Source organism: Streptopelia decaocto (genome assembly GCF_964273445.1).
Source record: "Streptopelia decaocto genome assembly, chromosome: 16".
NCBI lineage: Eukaryota > Metazoa > Chordata > Aves > Columbiformes > Columbidae > Streptopelia > Streptopelia decaocto.
In genome coordinates this window covers 73,235-91,855 of record NC_138671.1, presented here as the reverse complement: position 1 = coordinate 91,855, position 18,621 = coordinate 73,235, and the positions used below count along the sequence as shown (strand labels likewise).

The window sequence follows — 18,621 nt, the reverse complement described above, 5'->3', positions numbered from 1 at the left end:
AATGCTAATGTACACACATACTGTTATGGCAGCTGGACACTTCCTCAACAGTTGCAAATGACCTGAAGAACAAGGTGGGAGAAAACAATTCTGCAGCCTAGCCTGGTGACTGCCCTGAAGGATGTCAGAAGCCTCACACATTTAAAAACCTGTAACTCCAACTAAGTTGTCATTCAACCCCCATCTCATCTTACAGTATCGGTTAAGGTACTCAAAACTGACAATATAGTAAAAAGAAACCCAAAAACAACAACAACCACCAGAAAAAAAAAAAAACAAAACAAAACCCAAATCATTTTAGGAAGCTACTCACAAATTTCAGCATATTCCAGTCAAACACATAGTCATAGGAGAACCCTTGTCGGTGGAAGAGGTTTCTGAACAATTGCCTTAGATAGGAATAGTCCGGTTTGTCATCAAAACGTAGAGAACGGCAGAAATTCAAGTATGTAGCAAATTCAGCTGTAATACAAGAAAGCCTTTTTTTTCCTTCAGCTTCACATTTGCTTTTTACAATTCTGAATCACGAAAAAAAACAAACAACTGCCACAAACCCAACAAAAAGGGAATCTCCTAAACATAAGAAAAAAATAATGACCTAATACTGAAGGCAACAATATAGCTCATCTATCAAGTCAACCCTGAAAAGTAAATTATTTGTCTGTCACGCAATGGGCACAGATCTCGTCTGTCAACAGCAGAGAGGACCCAATATTAGAGTTCTTTAATGAACAGTTGGGGGTGGGGAGGACAGGTTTCAAACTACAGTTGAGCAAGGGAAGGATTGTTTTTTTTGCCTTTCTTTGCTTTGAATATATTTAAACACAATTTCTTGCAGGACATGGAATAGCATCTCTTTGTCGTTAAGTCACATAAAGACTTCTGCCTGCTACCTCAAGACACACAGAAACTAGGGGACCCATATAAATTTCCCATGTAAGTAATGCTACAATTTTAGATTTGCAATTGTCTGAATGCCTGTTTTTATATGGCATGCAAAATATTAGTTTCACAGTAAAAAACTTAATATTGTTGTGAATTCAATGTGCCAGAAGTAACTGTAGTATCAAAATAACAGCTTTTGAGTTCAAGCCCTTCTGGCTGAAATAATATATTAAGAAAGAAAATCTAACAAACAGCACAAGAAAAGTTGATTAGTCTTCCCTCCTGTTAACCCCAGAGAGAAAAAACATAGTTCATGAATGGAAAGGAACATCTATGAAATGACATCTGAAACACATTGAAGACAATAAGTTTTCATACAACCCTAACAAAAAGTATAGTTCTCGTTATTGTACCTAGCTGCCAAACCCAAAAACTTGGAAAGAATAAAGACAGAACTCTTAGTGAAATACCAACAGTGTTCTCTGATAACAGCTAATGTTAATGAGTTTTAAAACAGCTTTAAGTATCTTTTCGCAGGGCTCAAAACTGCCTAGTTATTACTGTGGTGTAAATACAGAAGAGCTTTGAGGTATAAGGCTAGGATATAGGAGGAATTCTTAGCCTCTCAAAGATGCTGACCATCAACAGGCCAAACTGGATGAACCTGGAATGACAATTCTCAATTGAAACAACTTCAAGAGGCGCCTCTGCTTATACAGTCCAATTCATCCAGGAAACAGCAACCACACATATGAAGAAATGGGTAGATTCTCAAAAACTATTTGTCTGTTTCAGTTATCCATCCAGCACGGATGCATGTACACACAATAAACTGCAAATCAGACGCACCAAGCTACCCTTCAACTCAAGGGCACTGCGATGATTGTTTACTAATAGTTAAGACAAGGGATAATTAGAAACAGTTTATGAACACAAAGATCCCACTCTTGAAAGTACAGTATCTTTATCATGGACAGGCCCAATCATGGAAGGGAACGAGGGAGGGAAGAAGGGAGGAAGGAAAAAAAAAAACAGAGAGAGCGCAGTAAAAAAGCCTGGTAGAATTCAGTGTAAAGAAAAAAAGAAATACCACTAAAATATGAACGTGTAGGCCTAGCGCCACAAAAGAGTAACTTACAAGGGTATCCTTTGCACAAAACCTCAATAGGTGTAGACATTTTCTTTTCACTGATACGTTCATATTTCTGCCGCTTTGTTGCTGCTTTCAGTCCCTGCCAGGGGAGGGAGCCCAGGTTAAAATACATCAGTACATAGCCCAAGGACTCCAAGTCATCTCTGCGAGATTGCTCTACAACAGCATAAAAAAGTGCACTCATTAGGTTTCATTTTCTACTGGAAAAAACAAAAGACTGTGCAACAAGACTGTCATAAAAACCCCTAGAAACACAAGAGATATCTGAGAGTGACTATGCCCACGACAAACTCATCCAATACGAGAAAAAAACTATTACCCTTGCAGTTATTAAAAATGTGCTAACTCCTGAGAATTACAAAGTGGCCAAATCCCACCCAACCAAGAGATCCAAGACCAAGCATGCTACACCGTTAGTGCCAGAAATAGGGACTGTCTTCTATGCCTCCATAAAGCAACACTGAGCTGGACTTGCTCCTGGCAGGTCACTTCAAACTCAGGACGTTCTGTGATTCTATGATCTACTTGTATTAGAATTATGTGCATCAATGCTTTTACAGTTTCTATTTATTGCTTTCCCCAGCTCACCAATTCCAAGATGAGTGTTAATGGATGCATAACGGGCAGTTCCTGTTAAGTTTTTATTTTCACGATATGGAATATGTTGGTGAGTTCGAGCATCTCGATACTTCTTTGCTAATCCAAAGTCTATTATGTAGACAAGATTGCCTTTCTTGCCCAGGCCCATTAAGAAGTTATCTGGCTTCACGTCTCGGTGGATGAAGTTTTTAGAGTGAATATATTCAATACGACTAATCTAAATACAAAGAAAAAAAAAAATCATTGAGAGACTGGACATTCACCTTTCTTCTTATAAAACACTGGCAACACTGTCTTAATGCTAAAAGAAGTAAATAAACTTTTTATTGTAAAACGTAATGGCATCAGAGAACATAATTTAAAAGACAACAGATAAACCTTCTCTCCAGTTTTTTTCTTGTACCTGTTTTAAATTTGTTTCCAAAAACTTCCTTGGGAGGATTTATTTGTCTTTGAGCAGTGTAACAGGTGGTCTGCAAACATAGCAGGTCCAGTTTTTGAAAACCAAAGTAAGACTTTCTAAACACTTTTGATGGGACACTTCATATTTACAGAAGGAAAACTAATTTGGGTCTTTTATCTAATGATACAGCCTATTCAACTCTAAATTACAGAAATAAAATGCAGTTGTTATGATCTCTCAATAAATTTTAATATCCCATCATTCTGCCCTCTCAAGATCGACAAAGCAGGCTCCTACCATTTGGTCAGCGAGCAACAGGACTGTCTTGAGGCTAAATTTCCGTGAACAAAAGTTGAAGAGATCTTCAAGACTCGGCCCCAACAGCTCCATCACCATTACATTGTAGTCCCCTTCAGCTCCACACCACTTAATTGTGGGAATACCCACTAGAAACAGGGAAACAGTTTATTCAGTATAACAATTTGACTTATACAGTTAATACACAAAAATCTTCAAGGCTCTTAAGATGAATTCAAGGGTCATTACTGTGAATATTTGTATTTACAGTAAAGCTTAATATTTTATGCTACCCTCAGGCATTCTGAAATGAAAAGTTTGATAATTTCACAGCACAACCAATATAACATTATAGCAACAGAGGCCTAAAAATAGCCATTTTCCTCTTCCCCAGAAATCTCACAGCCTTTGTGCTTAGCTTGTAACTTGAAAGTATTTACAGTGGTTTTGCTGGATTTGAACCTCAAGCATTTTACAGGTATTAATACTCATATAATCTCCAAGATGGCAATAAGGAGCAAATTGGAAGTCTGAAAATAAAGACACTGACAAACCACTAAATATTATTACTGACGAAGGCCTTAGAAATTAGCTGCTTAGTTTCAAAGCCTATAAGATCACTGTAAAATACCTCTCTTCCATTTCAATTTGTAATTAATTTTCACCCTTGCTTCACGCTCTTGGATTTCCTCCAGTTCCATTGTATTTGCTGGTTAGTGAATCTCAAAGAAAGTAGCATTGTTTATGAGAGCCATTATACACTCAGCTTGAGAGAGCTAAAATTAGCCCTGCTTTATGGAGAAACTCAGGAAGGTTGTTTCACACCAAATGGTAGATAGAATTGCTCGCGTATTTTTAATTAAACCTGTATATAGGTAGCCTTACTCAGAATTTCAAATGCCTTTGAGTTAATTTTATGCATTTTGGAAGTGAAATGGTTTAAATTGCCCAATTTAACTCTTACCTTTACTTGATATGCATTATTTTTTCCTGAATTCCCTTCATAGGGAAACCCTTATTTGGACAGAAACTTAACCTTCTGCCTCCTACGTCCACAGCGTCCATCCTCAGAAAGAACCCACCATCAGTCACAGCCTTAGGAAGCATTCTACTCTGTGAAGGCTATTCAGGTTACATACAGGTGGCAACTGAATGAGGCAGGAATTAAAAAGTAACTGAATACAAATACACATTACTATCCATTTCTAGATGTATGATTACTGTATTTTGCATTTGAGATACATCATGGAATATAGTCTTTATGTGATGTATAGCCTCATTTCAGAAGAATTCAAGGAACTAGGACACAAAGGCAAAACTTAACTAAACAAAGTTTATGTCCCAGAACTGCATGGGAATCTTACATTTGCAGAGTTCCAAAATATGTGAGTTATCTTAGCAGAGTACCACACAGTAGCTATTAAGTTGCTTCACTCCCGTTCTATGTTACTACTGCCATTTTGTCTTAAAATCCCCACTGCAAGGAAATATTTTTAAGAATACTAACATATATAACAAAAACTAACCTGAATTTACTAAGTTGAGAATTGTGCTGCTATAATAAGCAAGTCAGGTTAAACATTCCAGAACAATTGTTACCATCTTTCACTGACCCATGAGAAACAAAAGTCAATCAGTATACTGACAGACTGGATCAAACTTTGTTCCACATTTCTTGAGGTTTTCAAATTTTAATAATCTGGGACCATGGGCAACATTGGAGCATCTTAGCGGTTATCATGAGGTTGGGTAGCCATGGATTTGGAACTGATACTCTACATCGCTCTTCACCTATCCTGCCACCTTTCCCACCTTCTCCTTATATGTCAAAAGAGATCTTAACAATTAAATACTTCCAGGTGGCAGATAGATCAAAGACATAAAACCAGTTAAATCTCTGAAGAAGGAAAATAATTTGCTTGCCTCCACCCTGCATCATTTTGTAGATTTTACTCTCTATGTGGAGTTGAGGATGTTTGGTTTTCACACATTCCAGCTTAATTGCAACCTCCTCTCCGGCAGCAATATCAGTTCCTAAAACCAGAAGAATTTAAAACATTAGTCACAATACTTTTTAAGATGCATTTCATTTGTCAAGACTGAAGCAAAGCAAGTATTGACAAATTACTTCTCAATGACAAACATTGAGAGATTATTAAGTACCTTCAGCCATGATGATCTACAAATTGTTCTGAGTTCTCAAAGATTCTCTCCAACAGACTAGCATTTTAAGTTACAACTACTAGACACTGTAACACAGGAAGTTGAAACTGCAGCTCTTCCATTAAAGAAAACCAAAATAAAATACAGTCAGTCTTCTGAGGGGTGTCTTTCCATTTCCAGTTTGTGGTAGAAGTGCTCAAAATGCAGGTTTACAGGTGTGGCATGTATCGTGGCCAACCTAAGGAATGCTAGGAATTCAGATCACCTCCTCTTATGCCTTGGAAACAGAGAATACAACTTCCCTAAATGTCAACATACTCCGGATTTATTCTGACACCTTACGATTTTAACTGGTTGCCAGGTATATGTTCAGAACCAAGAATCTGCTCTCTCAAAAGATTTTAAAAATCTGATTAAATTTTTGTTGCAGGAATCAAGTGACTGAAAAATTGGCTTACCTGTTCAATTTCAAAGTTTTTATGTACCTAGGGAAAAACTGACACTCTTAAAAAGAAACACCAAGTCAATAACATGTATACTCTCACAGCCAAGCAACTTCGGAAGTACAGGGAAACAGGAATTGGCAAAAGGAGATGTGTGACACTTTTTAGCCATATCACTGAGTCTCTCTACTTTCAGAATTTGTCTCTTTTGAGAGACAGATTTAGGATCATGTGAAGTATATCACCCGCTTTTGTTCTGATCCCCACTTTTAAAAGCTTAACTTGAGGTCCGCTGGCTTTTGTTTGGAAAGAAACAGTAAACAATGATTTTGTACTCGCTTTCTCCAGGATGTTCAGAACTCTCTTCAGAGTTCAAAAACTCTTGTCATTATTTGTATACAAGTACTTTTTAATTATCCCTAAATATTCCCCATTTCACGTATTTGTACCTTTCCCAGTTCCATACTGCTCTTTTTGAGAGTCACAAATAGCAATTAAGACAGAGATGCACAACTATAGCTTTTTTCTGCTTACCTATTTTTTCCATACACTTTTCTTTGACCATTATGGAGTACTGAGCCAACATATACACCTAACTACAATAACTGCAAAATCTTTCTCCTGAGATTAAGTAGCTGCTTCAGTGCTTTTATAGTCTGTGTCTATAAAGTGAGGCTGATCCAAGCTAGCAAAGGCAGCCTCTCCATACCTCAAAATGGGCATGACTCTTCAGTTCACAAGAAACTGATGGTGTACAGAATTATTTATGAGTTCACGTAAGACAATGCGCCTTTTACTTTTTTTTTAGGGTAATAAAATGTCTTCTTGTGTGCACACACACATGGGTACCAGTGGTGTCACTGGTACAGTGAATTTTTCTGAGTGAACACCAGGGTCTATATTTTTTAGGCATTTTACAATGCACCTTAAGAAAATAAAACAACTGAAGCTCACTGTAGGTACAATAAGCACAACTCAAGGTGAACAACTGGAAGAGACAAAGAAAAATAAGGCTGGCTTTATGTTTACCTGTCTCATCTGACTCCTTTGTAACCGGCATAAGAGATGGCCAGAGCCCCAATTGCTACTTTGGTCACAGCACAGTAGCAGCAACTGGAAACTTTTCCATCTGTAATCTAAGGTTTTCACATTTTATGAAAGTATTATTCTGGTAGACTTTAAATGAGCTATGGTGCACACCAACCCAGAAATGTGAAAGGACAGATCACCAGTACAAGGAGGAGAGCATCATCTTTTAACCTAATACTGACTTCCCCACCCCAAACAAATAAAAATCTTGATTCTGATCCACAGAAATCCGGACCTTTATTGCTTATCCCTACATTCACTACATGTTCTCCCCAGCACAACAATAGCCAAGATCAGGCAAAAGGTGGACAATATTATCTGATGGGTGATCAGGAACAGACACTTGTTTGTTTTTGTTTTTAAATGAAACTTTTCCAATCCACGACACAAATTGTTGTCCAAGTATACTGAAAGACACATTCCTTACACACGGCTGCACACTCCTGTGTTTAATTAGGGCAAAAACTGTAAGACCGTAATATCAGTATGGAGTTCTGCCCAACACAGTGTTAAACCATTACTTGACAGACCACAGCCTTGATCTAGCAGGTAATTTCTTAGGCTAGTTGCTCTTGGAATTGCAAAATCCTCTACCATAAGAAAAGCCTTAGAAATTATTTTAATTAGTTTACAACCCAAAATGTATTATTAAGAAAAATATATACATAATGCAAAAATCATGAAACCACAGTGACTACAATGCCTTCATACTTGTATCTACTTGACCTCATGGACTGTCCAATGAAACAAACGCCTATTCTGATCTCCCCATGCCCCTTGTCCATCTTTTATACTACTTAGAATATCTGTGAATCCATTTCTTTCATACCTTCCTCTGGAGGGTAACTTCAGAAAATTTAGGTAAACTAATTTCCTAAAATTTATTTTCCTTAAGTCGTCCACACTCATTCGTTTACAATAGTGCCTTACATTTCAAAATCCTGTCCCACAGACCTTGCCATTCTAAGCAAGCAAAGCTGGGGCCACTGCAAATTCCAGAAGACATATTCTGAGGTATGAGGGAGAACAGGAAAGAATATGAAAGAACTCTGATGATAACAGCAGAGTCGTTGGCTCCATATTCCAAATAAACGATAAAAGAGAGAGAGAGAACGAGAGAAAAGTCTCTCCCCTCTGCTCTGGAAAGTCTTCAACACCCTCGTAGCTGAATTAATGAAAAAATACAGGGGGACTGGAAATAGGCAAAAATTATCAAATCTTCCTTTTCAAAGCCTAAAACTGAGCTGGAAATCTACACTGAGGTAATGTACAAATTCACTAAGGGCTCTCAGAAGGTATGTGTACTTAAAAAAATTCATGACTTCTGAAAGAATTGTAAAAGTTATTTTAAGGCACCTATATCCTACTGTACAGTCTCAACAAACATGTAGAATCTTTTTTTTTTTTTTTTTAGAAACCGCACATTTAATTATCACAAAAAGCACAGATTTCTAACAACTCTGTTTTATCAGATAATGGTAGGCAAACCAAACAGGCCTCTACCAAAGGCTTCAGTTCTTGAGAGACAAAGAAACCTAGGTCATCAGCTGGATCTTCCACGCATACAATTCTCTGCTAGTTACTGGCTTAGCAATGAGCAAGCCCTAAAAGTAAATCCACACTGGCTACTTCAAGACAAAAAGATGTCAAAAACTAAGGATGAGGAATTCCTGTGCAAAATGCAGCACGACAGTAGCGCTAATATACAGAGAACTATTATTTCCTGTGCAACTTAACTGTTGTGGGCCGTATGCATCAAAAGAAAAGTGGCAAATAAAAAAAAGTTTATTTGACTTGCACTTTAAATTTATACCATCGTATAAACTGATTTACCCGAGCAGTAGTCAAATGCTAAACTAGGAGCTTCTCAAATCATCTAAGATTTCTCAGATTTAAACTGCTGTCTTAATCTCTACCCAGAATCCCAATGGTACCTAATGAGGATTTTTGCATAAGCATTCTCACCAATCTTCTCACAATAGTCTTCCATCTTTTATGCAAGCACTGCAGAGAGAAAGAATCATGTTCTCTGCCTCTAGACAACCACATGCCTTCAGCTAGAAACATGGATTTTTCATCAGACATATGATCTATATTACAGATAACTGGTATTTCATTATCTGTAAACAAGCAGCTGTAGGTAACATTATTTTGGAATGCCAGCTGTGCACTGCAATGTGAAACACTGCTTGTCTAGGAAGAAAAAACACCTCTCATACTGCATACGTTACCAAACATACCACATGTTAGCTAGTGATGCCGTTTTTACCTTCCAGATGTACACAGTTAATGTACCTTAGCACTGGCAAGTTTCACCTTTTTGACCTGCTTTTCTAAGTTACCACAATTTTCAAATGCAGAGTACTTGATTCTATGTGGCAGGATAGAAAATTTATGTTTATCTGGATTTAACCCACTTCTTATGCATTGAGAGTTTGCAGAATATGCTATTTCAAAAATACTTGATTTCAAAACTTGTTGTAACTGCCACTGCTTGTCCTCATCAAGAGCAACAAGGCAGAACGCTAAAGAGCTACATAAATGGACAGGCAATGACAATGCCAATCTTGCAAATTTTACAGTTGCATAGAAATCACAGTAACAGATTTAGATATATGCAATAAGGCACTAAGGTAACACTCCAGCAAGAGGGTAGCTAAACTATTGACGATTTTTGAACGATTTGAGGGGTTTTGTAGCTGCAACCTAGTCATCCATAGCTGCTTAATATTTTTTAGGCCTCATAGGAGAAACAAACATTCCTCTGACAGCAATTTTTCCTAGTCCACTGCAGTGATATTTAACCCTGATGCACGAGGGGATTTATACCCTTATCCCCATTTTACAGATGAGAAGATAAACGGTGCCCAAGGTCACAAGACAACAATGGCAAGAGGCAGCTAAATAAGCCAGAGTTCCCAATTTCCACACTGTCCAAATTAAGACATGATGTCAACTAAATATTAAATTGCTACTGCTGTGCCTCTGGCAAGGTACTTGGTATCAAAGGGCACTTCGTGGGCAGCAGTGCAGCCTGAGCTCCAGGCGGGGTGACGCGAGGCCCCGTGGGCTGCCCCGGCCCAGCAGCGCGGGGAGCGGGCCCGGCAGCGAGCAGCGACCCCCGGGCCCGGCCCCGGCGTTCTCCACACACCCGCTAGGTTCGTCCCCAGCGAGTCACGCCCCTTACCCAGGTAGATGTCCCCGAAGGAGCCGCTCCCGATCTTCCGTCCCAGACGGTACCGGTTCCCAACCCGTAGCTCCATGGCGGCAGCTCGGTTCGTCCGCGGCCCGGTTCTGTTGCTCCGCCCGCCCCGCGCTCTGCTGCCTCACAGCCCCGCGGCTCCCGATGCCATCGCGGCTTCGCCCCTGCCGCTCGATAACAGTGGGCCTGGCAGCGCCGCCGCCGCAGCCCACAGGGAGGATGGACGCGGATTCCCCGCAAAGCCGGCCGCTCAGCCGCTCCACTCTCGAGCCGCCATACTGCCTGACCTCACTTCCCTGGCAACGGGGGCGGGGCCTCGCTGCGGCGCGCGGGCGCGCTCCCGCTTCACGCGTCCCCGTGTCGCCCCGGGCCGTGTTCAGGCGGCACCACCGGCCGCGGCCCCTCGCCACGCGCCGCCTCACCGGGCCGTCCCAGCCACCTGCGCCGCGCCGTGAGGGCTCTGCCGGGCGGGGACTGCGGCTCGCAGCCTTCCGGGTGCGCGTGTCCCGGTCACTCCCCGCGCAGAGCTGCCCCCGCTGCGCTGGGCTCCGAGGCGGGCTCGTTTGACTGTGGGGCGTCAGGGACAACGTCTGAGTCGTTACCCCGCAATTTTAAGGGGGAAACCGTGTGATTCCTGCTGGGAGGAGCGCTGGCATCTCTGCGGTGGGTGGAGGAGCCGCCTGCCTCTGCTACAGCGGAAGAGGAATGGTGAGAAAATGTTTCTCTTTGCATGTTTTCTCTTTTTCTTGCAGCAACATCGTTTGAAAGCACAACCTTGACAGGCCAGTGGGCTTCTTATGTTGAACAATTTGCAGCTTCCTTCTCTTATAGCAAGCAGGGGGCTGCACTTGCAAGTGAGGAGGTGGGTTATGAAGGCAGCTTCTGGCACGGGGGACTGGGCTGCAGGCGGCAATGGGCTGTGATATGGAAGGGCTGGGAGTATTGAGAGGTGTGTGCGGCAGAGGCGGGGAGAGTTAAGTCATTACAGGTTTCTAGGCAAAGAGCCTCTGAGTACCCTGCCATTCTTTTGCGTGCCATCCTGCAAGGGGCTGTCATGGTTTAACCCCAGCTGGCAACTGAGCACCATGCAGCTGCTCACTCGCTTCTCCCACCCCCACGGTAGGATGGAGAGGAGAATAAAAAGACAAAACAGAATGCCCCCAAAAACAAAACCAACAACCCCAAAAAACATTGAGATAAAACCAGTTAAATAGGACAGCAAAGGAAGAGAAAATAACAACAACAATAATAGAATATACAAAACAGTGCAGTTGCTTACCACCCACTAATCGATGTTCAACCTGTCCCTGAGCAGCGATTCCCCTGCCCAGCATCCTCCAAAATATACACGTCATGTGGTATGGAATTTCCCTTTGGCCAGTGTGGGTCAGCTGTCCTGGCTGTGCCCCGTCACAGTTTCTTGTGCACCTGACACAGCATGAGAAGGTGAAAAGTCCTTGACTACCTAGCAACAGCTAAAACATCATGTATTATCAACATAATTCTCAGTCTAAATCCCAAAGACAGTGTTATGCCAGGTACTAGGAAGAAAATTAACTTTATCTCAGCTGAAACCAGGCAGGGGTAATATTTCTCTGAAAGTGAATGGACTGTGTAAGCCTGCATCTTGGAGACATTCGCTGCCAGTAACACTATGGAGATGCAGGGTTTTCTGGATTGTTCTGCCTGGGTGGTGTTGCAGACACAGCTGTGCGGGCAGCGGTTCCTGTGCCAAGGCTTGTTGAGCAGGAGCTACAGCGTGCTCCTCAGAGGTAAGAAGGAGGATCTGAGCAGGAGGGCTGGGCTACACAGGTACGTGGGTACCTGTGTTTTTCTGTGGAGGGTGGTTGTTAAGGGCCTGCAGTGTAAGTGCACAGGAAGGTATAAGTCAAAGAACGCGTGCATTAGGAAGTGATGGGATTGTCTCACCCCTCTTCAGACAGGTGGCATGTGCAGTGTCCTCCCTGCATCATCATCTGACTCCTGCTGTGTAGTGAAGGATCAAAATAGCAGCAAAAGGTTTTATGTGTCAGGATGCGGTATCATAGAGTTTTTCTATGGAAAATGGGTGTGGGTATGTGTCAGTTTTGCATGGGAAGAGCTTGTAGAGCACTGCGGACTCAAAACTGGCAAGAATGTTGGTACTGAATATTGGGCGGCCTTGGCTGTTTTTTTCCCAGTCATGCTTGTGATTTCTGTAATTCCGCCTGCAGCAGTGCTGAGATAATTGTGGTTCCCTGCAATCTTCTGTGCTGAGAGGAAGAGCTATGCTGTGGTACATGTGCTAGAAAGGAGAAAATCAGTGTTCGCCTTGCTGTATGTATTAGGGATATGTATTAGGGAGAGCTTCCCACAAGTGGGGGCATGGTTGTGTCAGACTCCAATGTTCAGGACACTGATGTGCACCAGGCCAGGCTCAACGTCTGAGATGGGCTGTGAGGGAAAAGCCTCTTTTCAGACCCCACATTGTCCTCTTTGAGTCCAGCCCTTCTTTGTACACTGCTTAGAATGGTTGTTAACTAATTGATCATACAAACTCATTAACATTTATAGAATGTACAACTATAACATTTAATCCTAATACTCAATTTTTCACAGCAATTGGTTTACAACCTTGTTAATAGCCCAGGCTGTTGGAAACAGCTGAAGCTTGTCAGAAGGTGCTGAAATCAGCTAGAGCTCCAGGGCAGAGCTGAAACTTCATTTGGCCACAACTGCAGTGAGCTGGAGCAAGATGGAGTGTGTGCTGCCTGGAGTGTGCGTCAGCCAGAGCCAAAATTACCTCCCAATTTGCCTCCTGTTTTGCTGGTGTTGCATTCTGTGTCACATGAAGAAAATCCTGTGTGGTTGATTCCACTGGCTGCTCAGCTAATTGAATATGTGAAAAAGCGTCATGTCTCTGGTGCAGCGCCCATTCCTAGTATTGCGGTGTCTCCAGGAGTGGCACGGCCCCCTTTAGTCAGGGGGATGTTTAAAAATAGAGCTAAGGTGCGGTTGTAGCTTCAGTAGTGGGATGCTGCTTTGGCCGTTGGTGGGGCCGGTGGGGGTGAGTCCTGCCGGGGCTCTGCGTGTCTGTGAGATTGGGGGCGTCCACCCACGTGAGGCGCAGGTTCTGTCTGGAGTCCCGTGGAGCTGTGGCACCCACACGCTCAGCTTTCCCTTTTGGACAATGCGGCATGAGAGGAAGAAAAAGAAAACACAGGCGCTAAAAGACAGCGCAAGAACTGGCGCCAGTACGCACATCGCTTCGGGTGGGCAGGTAACAGGCGGAGAGAATGGCAATTCAGGCGCCCAGCGGGCCGGCTGCGCGCTTGCACGTTGCCTGTCTGGCTACGCTGCCGTGGGCGGGAGAAAGCCGGGGCTGGGGCGAGGAGACTGGCATCCCGGCGGGGTCGGGACTCGGAGGCGCTGCCTGCGGGTGCCATGGGCCAGCAGAGCAAGGCGGGAGTGTTAGCCTTCCGGCACCGGGCTGGCGGGTGGCGGTGTTCGTTTTCAGGACTTGCGGCCGTCCCCGCGGCAGGGGCGCTTTTGTGCCGCGGCTCTCTGTGTGTTTTTGTGTTTTGTTGTGTTTGTTTTTTGTGGGTTTCTTTGCGGGATTCCCGCGAAACGCGGCACGGCCGCTCGCCCGGGGCTGCCGCAGCGGGTCTCAGTGTCGCCGTCCTGTGGACAAAGCGCGGTGCTGCACCCGGCCGCCCCAATGCGATGCCGCGGCGCGCCTCAGTGCTGCCGCCCTGTGGCGAAACTCGGGTACTGCAGCGCACGGCCGGGGGAAAAGAGGCTGTTTGACCCGCAGGGTTCGCAGTCAGGTCTCCGCGTGTCAGTGTCCGTCCCCGCGACGGGGGTCAGGTCCCCGTTTGTGTGCAAACAACATCCCTCCCTCGGTGCCTCCTTAGAACGTTTAATGGTGTAAATATTGCTACTGCTAACGTTGTCAGTGCGGCTTCTTTCCTCAGTGGATCCGTCTTGCAGTCGGTGGCCCACGAATGCTTGGCAGCAGCAGAAGCGGACTGAAAGGACCGTCCGCTGGAGGATGCCGAAGACTCCTGGGTCACTGATGGAAGCAGCTTTGCGTAAAGCAAGGGGTACGTGAAGGCGGGCGTGCGGGGACGGCTGCCCAGCAGGTAATGGGAGCTAAACCTTTACCTCCAGGGACTTCTGCCCAGAAAGCTGAAGAAATTGCTCTCACGTGAGCTTTAGAGTTATGCAAAGAGAAGAAGATTAATATTTGCACTGATTCTAAGCAGGTTTTTCGAGTGGTGCATGCCCTTGAAGCCATTTGAAAAGAATAAAGTTTATTAACAGCACAAGGAAGGCAGATTAAACACGATGCTCCAGTTGCTGGAAGCTGTGCTGTTGCTAGAAAAGTTGCCGTCATGCGTTGCAAAGGGCCTCAGAAGGGAAACACCAATCAGGAAACTGGAAATAAATTGGCAGATGCCACTGTAAAACCAGCCACCGAAAGGACAGAGACCGACACAAAAGCCACGTCTTTGATCCCAGGTGGCTGTCTCCTCCAACCAACATCAGGAAACTGTAACAAAGAGGATAAGAAATTAAGAGGAGATTTATAGCCGAATTAGAATTAGGGTCCAAAGAAGCCGTCACCGGCGACGGGAGAGTAGCGGTGCCTCGCGGCGTGAGGAGCTGATGCGCTCTGTCAAGGTTAGACGAAAAGGTGAGAGCGAATTTATAAACTCTTTGCGAACGAGTGACCCGGCAATGTGAAACGTGTCTAGAAAACCATCTTAATACTGTATACAGGGTACAGAGAAGAGCAACTGGACAAGGGAAATGTACCGGGGCAACACTGGCAAATAGAGTTCTCCAAACTGCCTGGAGAAGGGGGGTATCAATATTGGCCGGCACGAACAGCTCCCTGCTCAGGCTGGCCAGCAGCATTGCCGTGCCGGGGGGCAGCTGCCGGCCTGTGGGCCGGGGGCTGCGGCTGTTTGGGGCGCTGCCCCCGCTTTGTTTTCCTAGGGGAGCCCCCCCCACTTTTGGGGGGTGGTGGTACGTGCACGTGTAAATGACACAATGTTCCCAGCTGCTTTGTTCTCTGCCTTGTTTTTTCAGATGCCTGTCCCTGTTTTCTCTTCTCGCTTTTGAAGAGAAGCTGCCAAGTTAATGTATGCTGCGATGAAGTTATAGAAGATGTAGCCCTCATTAACCGGTTGACGTGAGGGAAATGCTTTCTGAGCGCCTGCACAGTGAGGGGACATTTTTCACCTTTTAGATCCTTCTGCATGACAAGAGGGAGGCGGAAGGTTAAGTAACACGTTGTTTAGAAGCTGAGAGCTTAGTTTATATTTAACTAATAATTAACAGATGTGTTGTCAGCGAGAAACCAAACAGTTATAACTAACCTCATCAAATGCAGTAAAGAATGCGGCTTAGCAGTGCTGCTGAATCTGCCGTCCCGTTTCTTTCCCCGTTTCGGCCGGCGAGGCGGCCGGAGGACCCGCTCTGTGCGGCCGCAACACCCGTGGAGTCGAGGGCTCTCTCGGCGCGCCCCGGGGATTTCTCTGGAGAGACTCCTCGTCTCGGTCGGGTCGCCGCGGGGACGCACGAGGAACGGGTGAGGAGTCTTTCTTTGCTGAGAACTAGGACCGGGCACGCGCTCGCGAACTGTCCGTAAGTCATGGGATGGAATTTAGGCAGGGTAGCGCGTACGGGCTTGCAAGCGTCTTAAAGGCATACGGTAGTTGCTGTGGAGTTTGTGCAGCCAGCTTTTGGTATTGGTTGTTCCCGTGCTCCGTTGTGGTGTAAAGCTGGCTCTGTATGTAGCGGTGAGGCGTACCGTAGTTCGGTTTAATTCTTGGATAGGCCTTGGTTCCGACTATGCACTCGAAGGGCAAAAACTACAGCAGAAGCTGCTGTGGCTTTAACGTGCAAGGGGCGTGAGCGTTGTGAAGCCGCCTGTGTTGCAGAGTGTCCTGATTGCGGTGCTGAGCGTTAGATAGATTTGAGCTGCGTAGCGGAATTGTTTTGTTTTGGAGAGGGTGGGATAAACTTGGAGTACAACTTGTGAGGGCGGTATGTCGTGGGTAGGTTTTAGTATTATCTGTGGAGTACTGCTATAAGCGTTCATAGTTATTGCTTGTCTTTGTTACAAGATGAGCCGTGTCGTTCTGCGTGATGCGTAACAGGAGGACGGTGTAGTAGCGATATTCTGAAAAAGAGCCCGTTAGGGTGTATTTTAGCTCTCAGGAAAGAGATTGGGGAACCACGTGCTGATAATGTGACTAGAGCAGCCTTGACAAGATCTTACGAGCAGAGGCCGTTGTATGAATTGGACAAGGAAGGAAGGGCTGCGGACAAAGCGCGGTGCTGCACCCGGCCGCCCCAATGCGGTGCCGCGGCGCGCCTCAGTGCTGCCGCCCTGTGGCGAAACTCGGGTACTGCAGCGCACGGCCGGGGGCAGAGACGCTGTTTGACCCGCAGGGTTTGCAGTCAGGTCTCTGCCTGTCAGTGTCCGTCCCCGCGACGGGGGTCAGGTCCCCGTTTGTGTGCAAACAACATCCCTCCCTCGATGGCTCCTTAGAAGGGTTAATCCCAATCCTCGTTCTTTTGGCAGTGGTGGATCTGTGACCTCGCGGGAAGCCCAGGCTGCTGCACAGAGCTCGTCGGGAGCGGGAGCTGCGGAGGCGGGGCCTCAACGAGCCAGAGCTGCGGCAGATGGACGGGGCGCGCTGCCCGGGGGCTGCGTCAGGCGGAGCCGAAGTGACCTGTGGCGGCAACGAGCGGGAGCCGCTCGGAGCTGGAGCGGCCATTGGCCGGGCTGTCCCCGGGGAGGTGAGCGCGGGGAGCCCGGCCTCTCTCTCCCTCGGGGATTAAACCCATGCCCCGCTCTCCCAGGGCGGCCCCGCTGCGAGGGGGCACGGGCAAGGCGGCAGCGCCTCCTTGGTGCCGGGGGGCGGAGGGGAGAGAGACCTGCCGGCCGGAGCTGCGGGGTGCGCGGCCCCTCGGGCAGGGTGCTCCCGGTCTCTTGGCCGCAGGCTGGGGGTGGCAGACGGGTTCAGGTGCTTTGGCCTGCTTTTTTTGCCAGTGTCGCCTTCTCCGTGCCGTGAAGAAAATCCCGCGCGGTTGATTCCGCTTGCTGCTCAGAGATTCCGCGTCTGGGGCCGTGGACTGGGGAAGAACGTTTGCAAGTTGGAGGACGCTACAAGATATTCCACGTGGAAGCCGGAGAAGAGGCAAATTGGCTGCCAGTGGAGTTGTGTTCTGTACAGTCTTCAGTTTAGGACGTTCAGTTTGTCCTTCCAGAAAAGGAGCAGTCATTGGTAGAACTGAGAGAGGCTTTTATGTGCATGATCAGAATTGAAGCCAGATTGCACTTGCCGTTGCTGCTGTCGGTCTTGGCTTTCACTGGTTTCCCCATGGCTCCCTAGTGTTTGGGAGCTCAGAGTGGGCATGTTTTTTCCCCAAAGAGAGGCCGTGCTTAAAAATGAATTTGTTTCCTGAGAGAAGTGCAAGTCCGTGTGTGTAAGACAGACAAAAACCCCAGCCTAGTCAAGTTCTGAGTGTGTGTCTGTCAGACGGCTGCTTTATGTTGACGAGTTCACAGCTGTGCAATTGTAATGGCGAAGGGCAATGCAAGACGGAAGGGTTTTTTCTGCTGTGGGGACCCACCCGCCCCCCTTTTCCGCGTAAAGCAGAGGAGCGCGGTTTGTTGTTTCCTTTTAAACGCGGCTGCTGGAAGCCGCGCGGCCAAAGGGCGTGGGGGTCCCGGCAGAGCAGGCGGGTGAGGATCCAGAGCGGGCCAATCAGATGGCTCGGGAGGGCTGGAGGGGCGGAACGCTGATAGGCGGGGAGAATGGCAAGTGATGTGCGTAGGCAGCCAATGAGGTTGCCGGAGGGGCGGGCGTTGAAGTGTCCGTACTGCGCATGCCCAAATTGCGCAGTCCTCAGTCAGGTCCGACCCTGAGGCGGGCACCTGGGGGCGGACCGCGGGAAGGCGCATCCAATAGGAGGACGTTGCGGTGGGGTGGAAAGCAGCCAATCAGAGCGCGCCGACTCAATCCCGTTTGAACAGCTGCCTGCCTGGCCAACGCGTCCGGGGTGTCTCGGGGCGGGTAGCGGGAGTTAACGGGGAAACGGGGGTCGGGGCGAGGGAAGGGAGGCTGTGGAGCGCTCATTTTGGCCTCTCCGTCCCTTTTGCCTGTCTCTCCCTCTCTCTGTGTCGCCTCGTCTGGCTCCCTGTCACTGTCTTTCTCTGAAAAGCTGACCTGCTCTTTGCCCTCCTTTTTTGTGGAATCACAGGCTCATTCTGCTTGGAAAAGACACGTGCAATTTTAAATTTGGTGTTGACTTCTAGGGTTCTTTTTCCCCATTAGTGTAAATCGATGGCACGTTGTCCTGTGGCTCAATCCCCGTTCTGTTCTGTGGA

The 18,621-nt window shown here is 46.2% G+C and overlaps 1 protein-coding gene and 1 long non-coding RNA gene across 6 annotated transcripts in view; one reads left to right on the top strand and one right to left on the bottom strand.

Moving 5' to 3' along the window:
- CSNK1D (casein kinase 1 delta) overlaps positions 1–10,504 on the bottom strand; it is a 31,880-nt gene extending 21,376 nt beyond the window's left edge. For 2 of the 5 annotated variants that reach the window (XR_014185501.1, XM_082066881.1), the window contains exons 1-6: positions 10,221–10,504; positions 5,262–5,372; positions 3,339–3,487; positions 2,627–2,855; positions 2,024–2,194; positions 314–462 (exon numbers count right to left, since the gene is read on the bottom strand). Coding sequence is in view for 4 of the 5 variants with exons in the window: in XM_082066881.1 (XP_081923007.1) it covers positions 314–462; positions 2,024–2,194; positions 2,627–2,855; positions 3,339–3,487; positions 5,262–5,372; positions 10,221–10,296 (885 nt within the window). In the remaining variant the exon portion in view is untranslated. Of the gene's footprint in view, positions 1–313; positions 463–2,023; positions 2,195–2,626; positions 2,856–3,338; positions 3,488–4,302; positions 4,462–5,261; positions 5,373–10,220 lie in introns of those variants that run through there. The other 3 variants (XM_082066883.1, XM_082066882.1, XM_082066884.1) reach the window with 3 other exon arrangements.
- Positions 10,505–10,687: 183 nt separating this feature from the next.
- LOC309446797 lies at positions 10,688–17,972 on the top strand. The gene is made up of 4 exons (XR_014185502.1): positions 10,688–10,943; positions 15,309–15,442; positions 16,810–17,027; positions 17,281–17,972. It is a non-coding gene; the product is annotated as an uncharacterized lncRNA (long non-coding RNA).
- Positions 17,973–18,621: the final 649 nt, after the last annotated feature.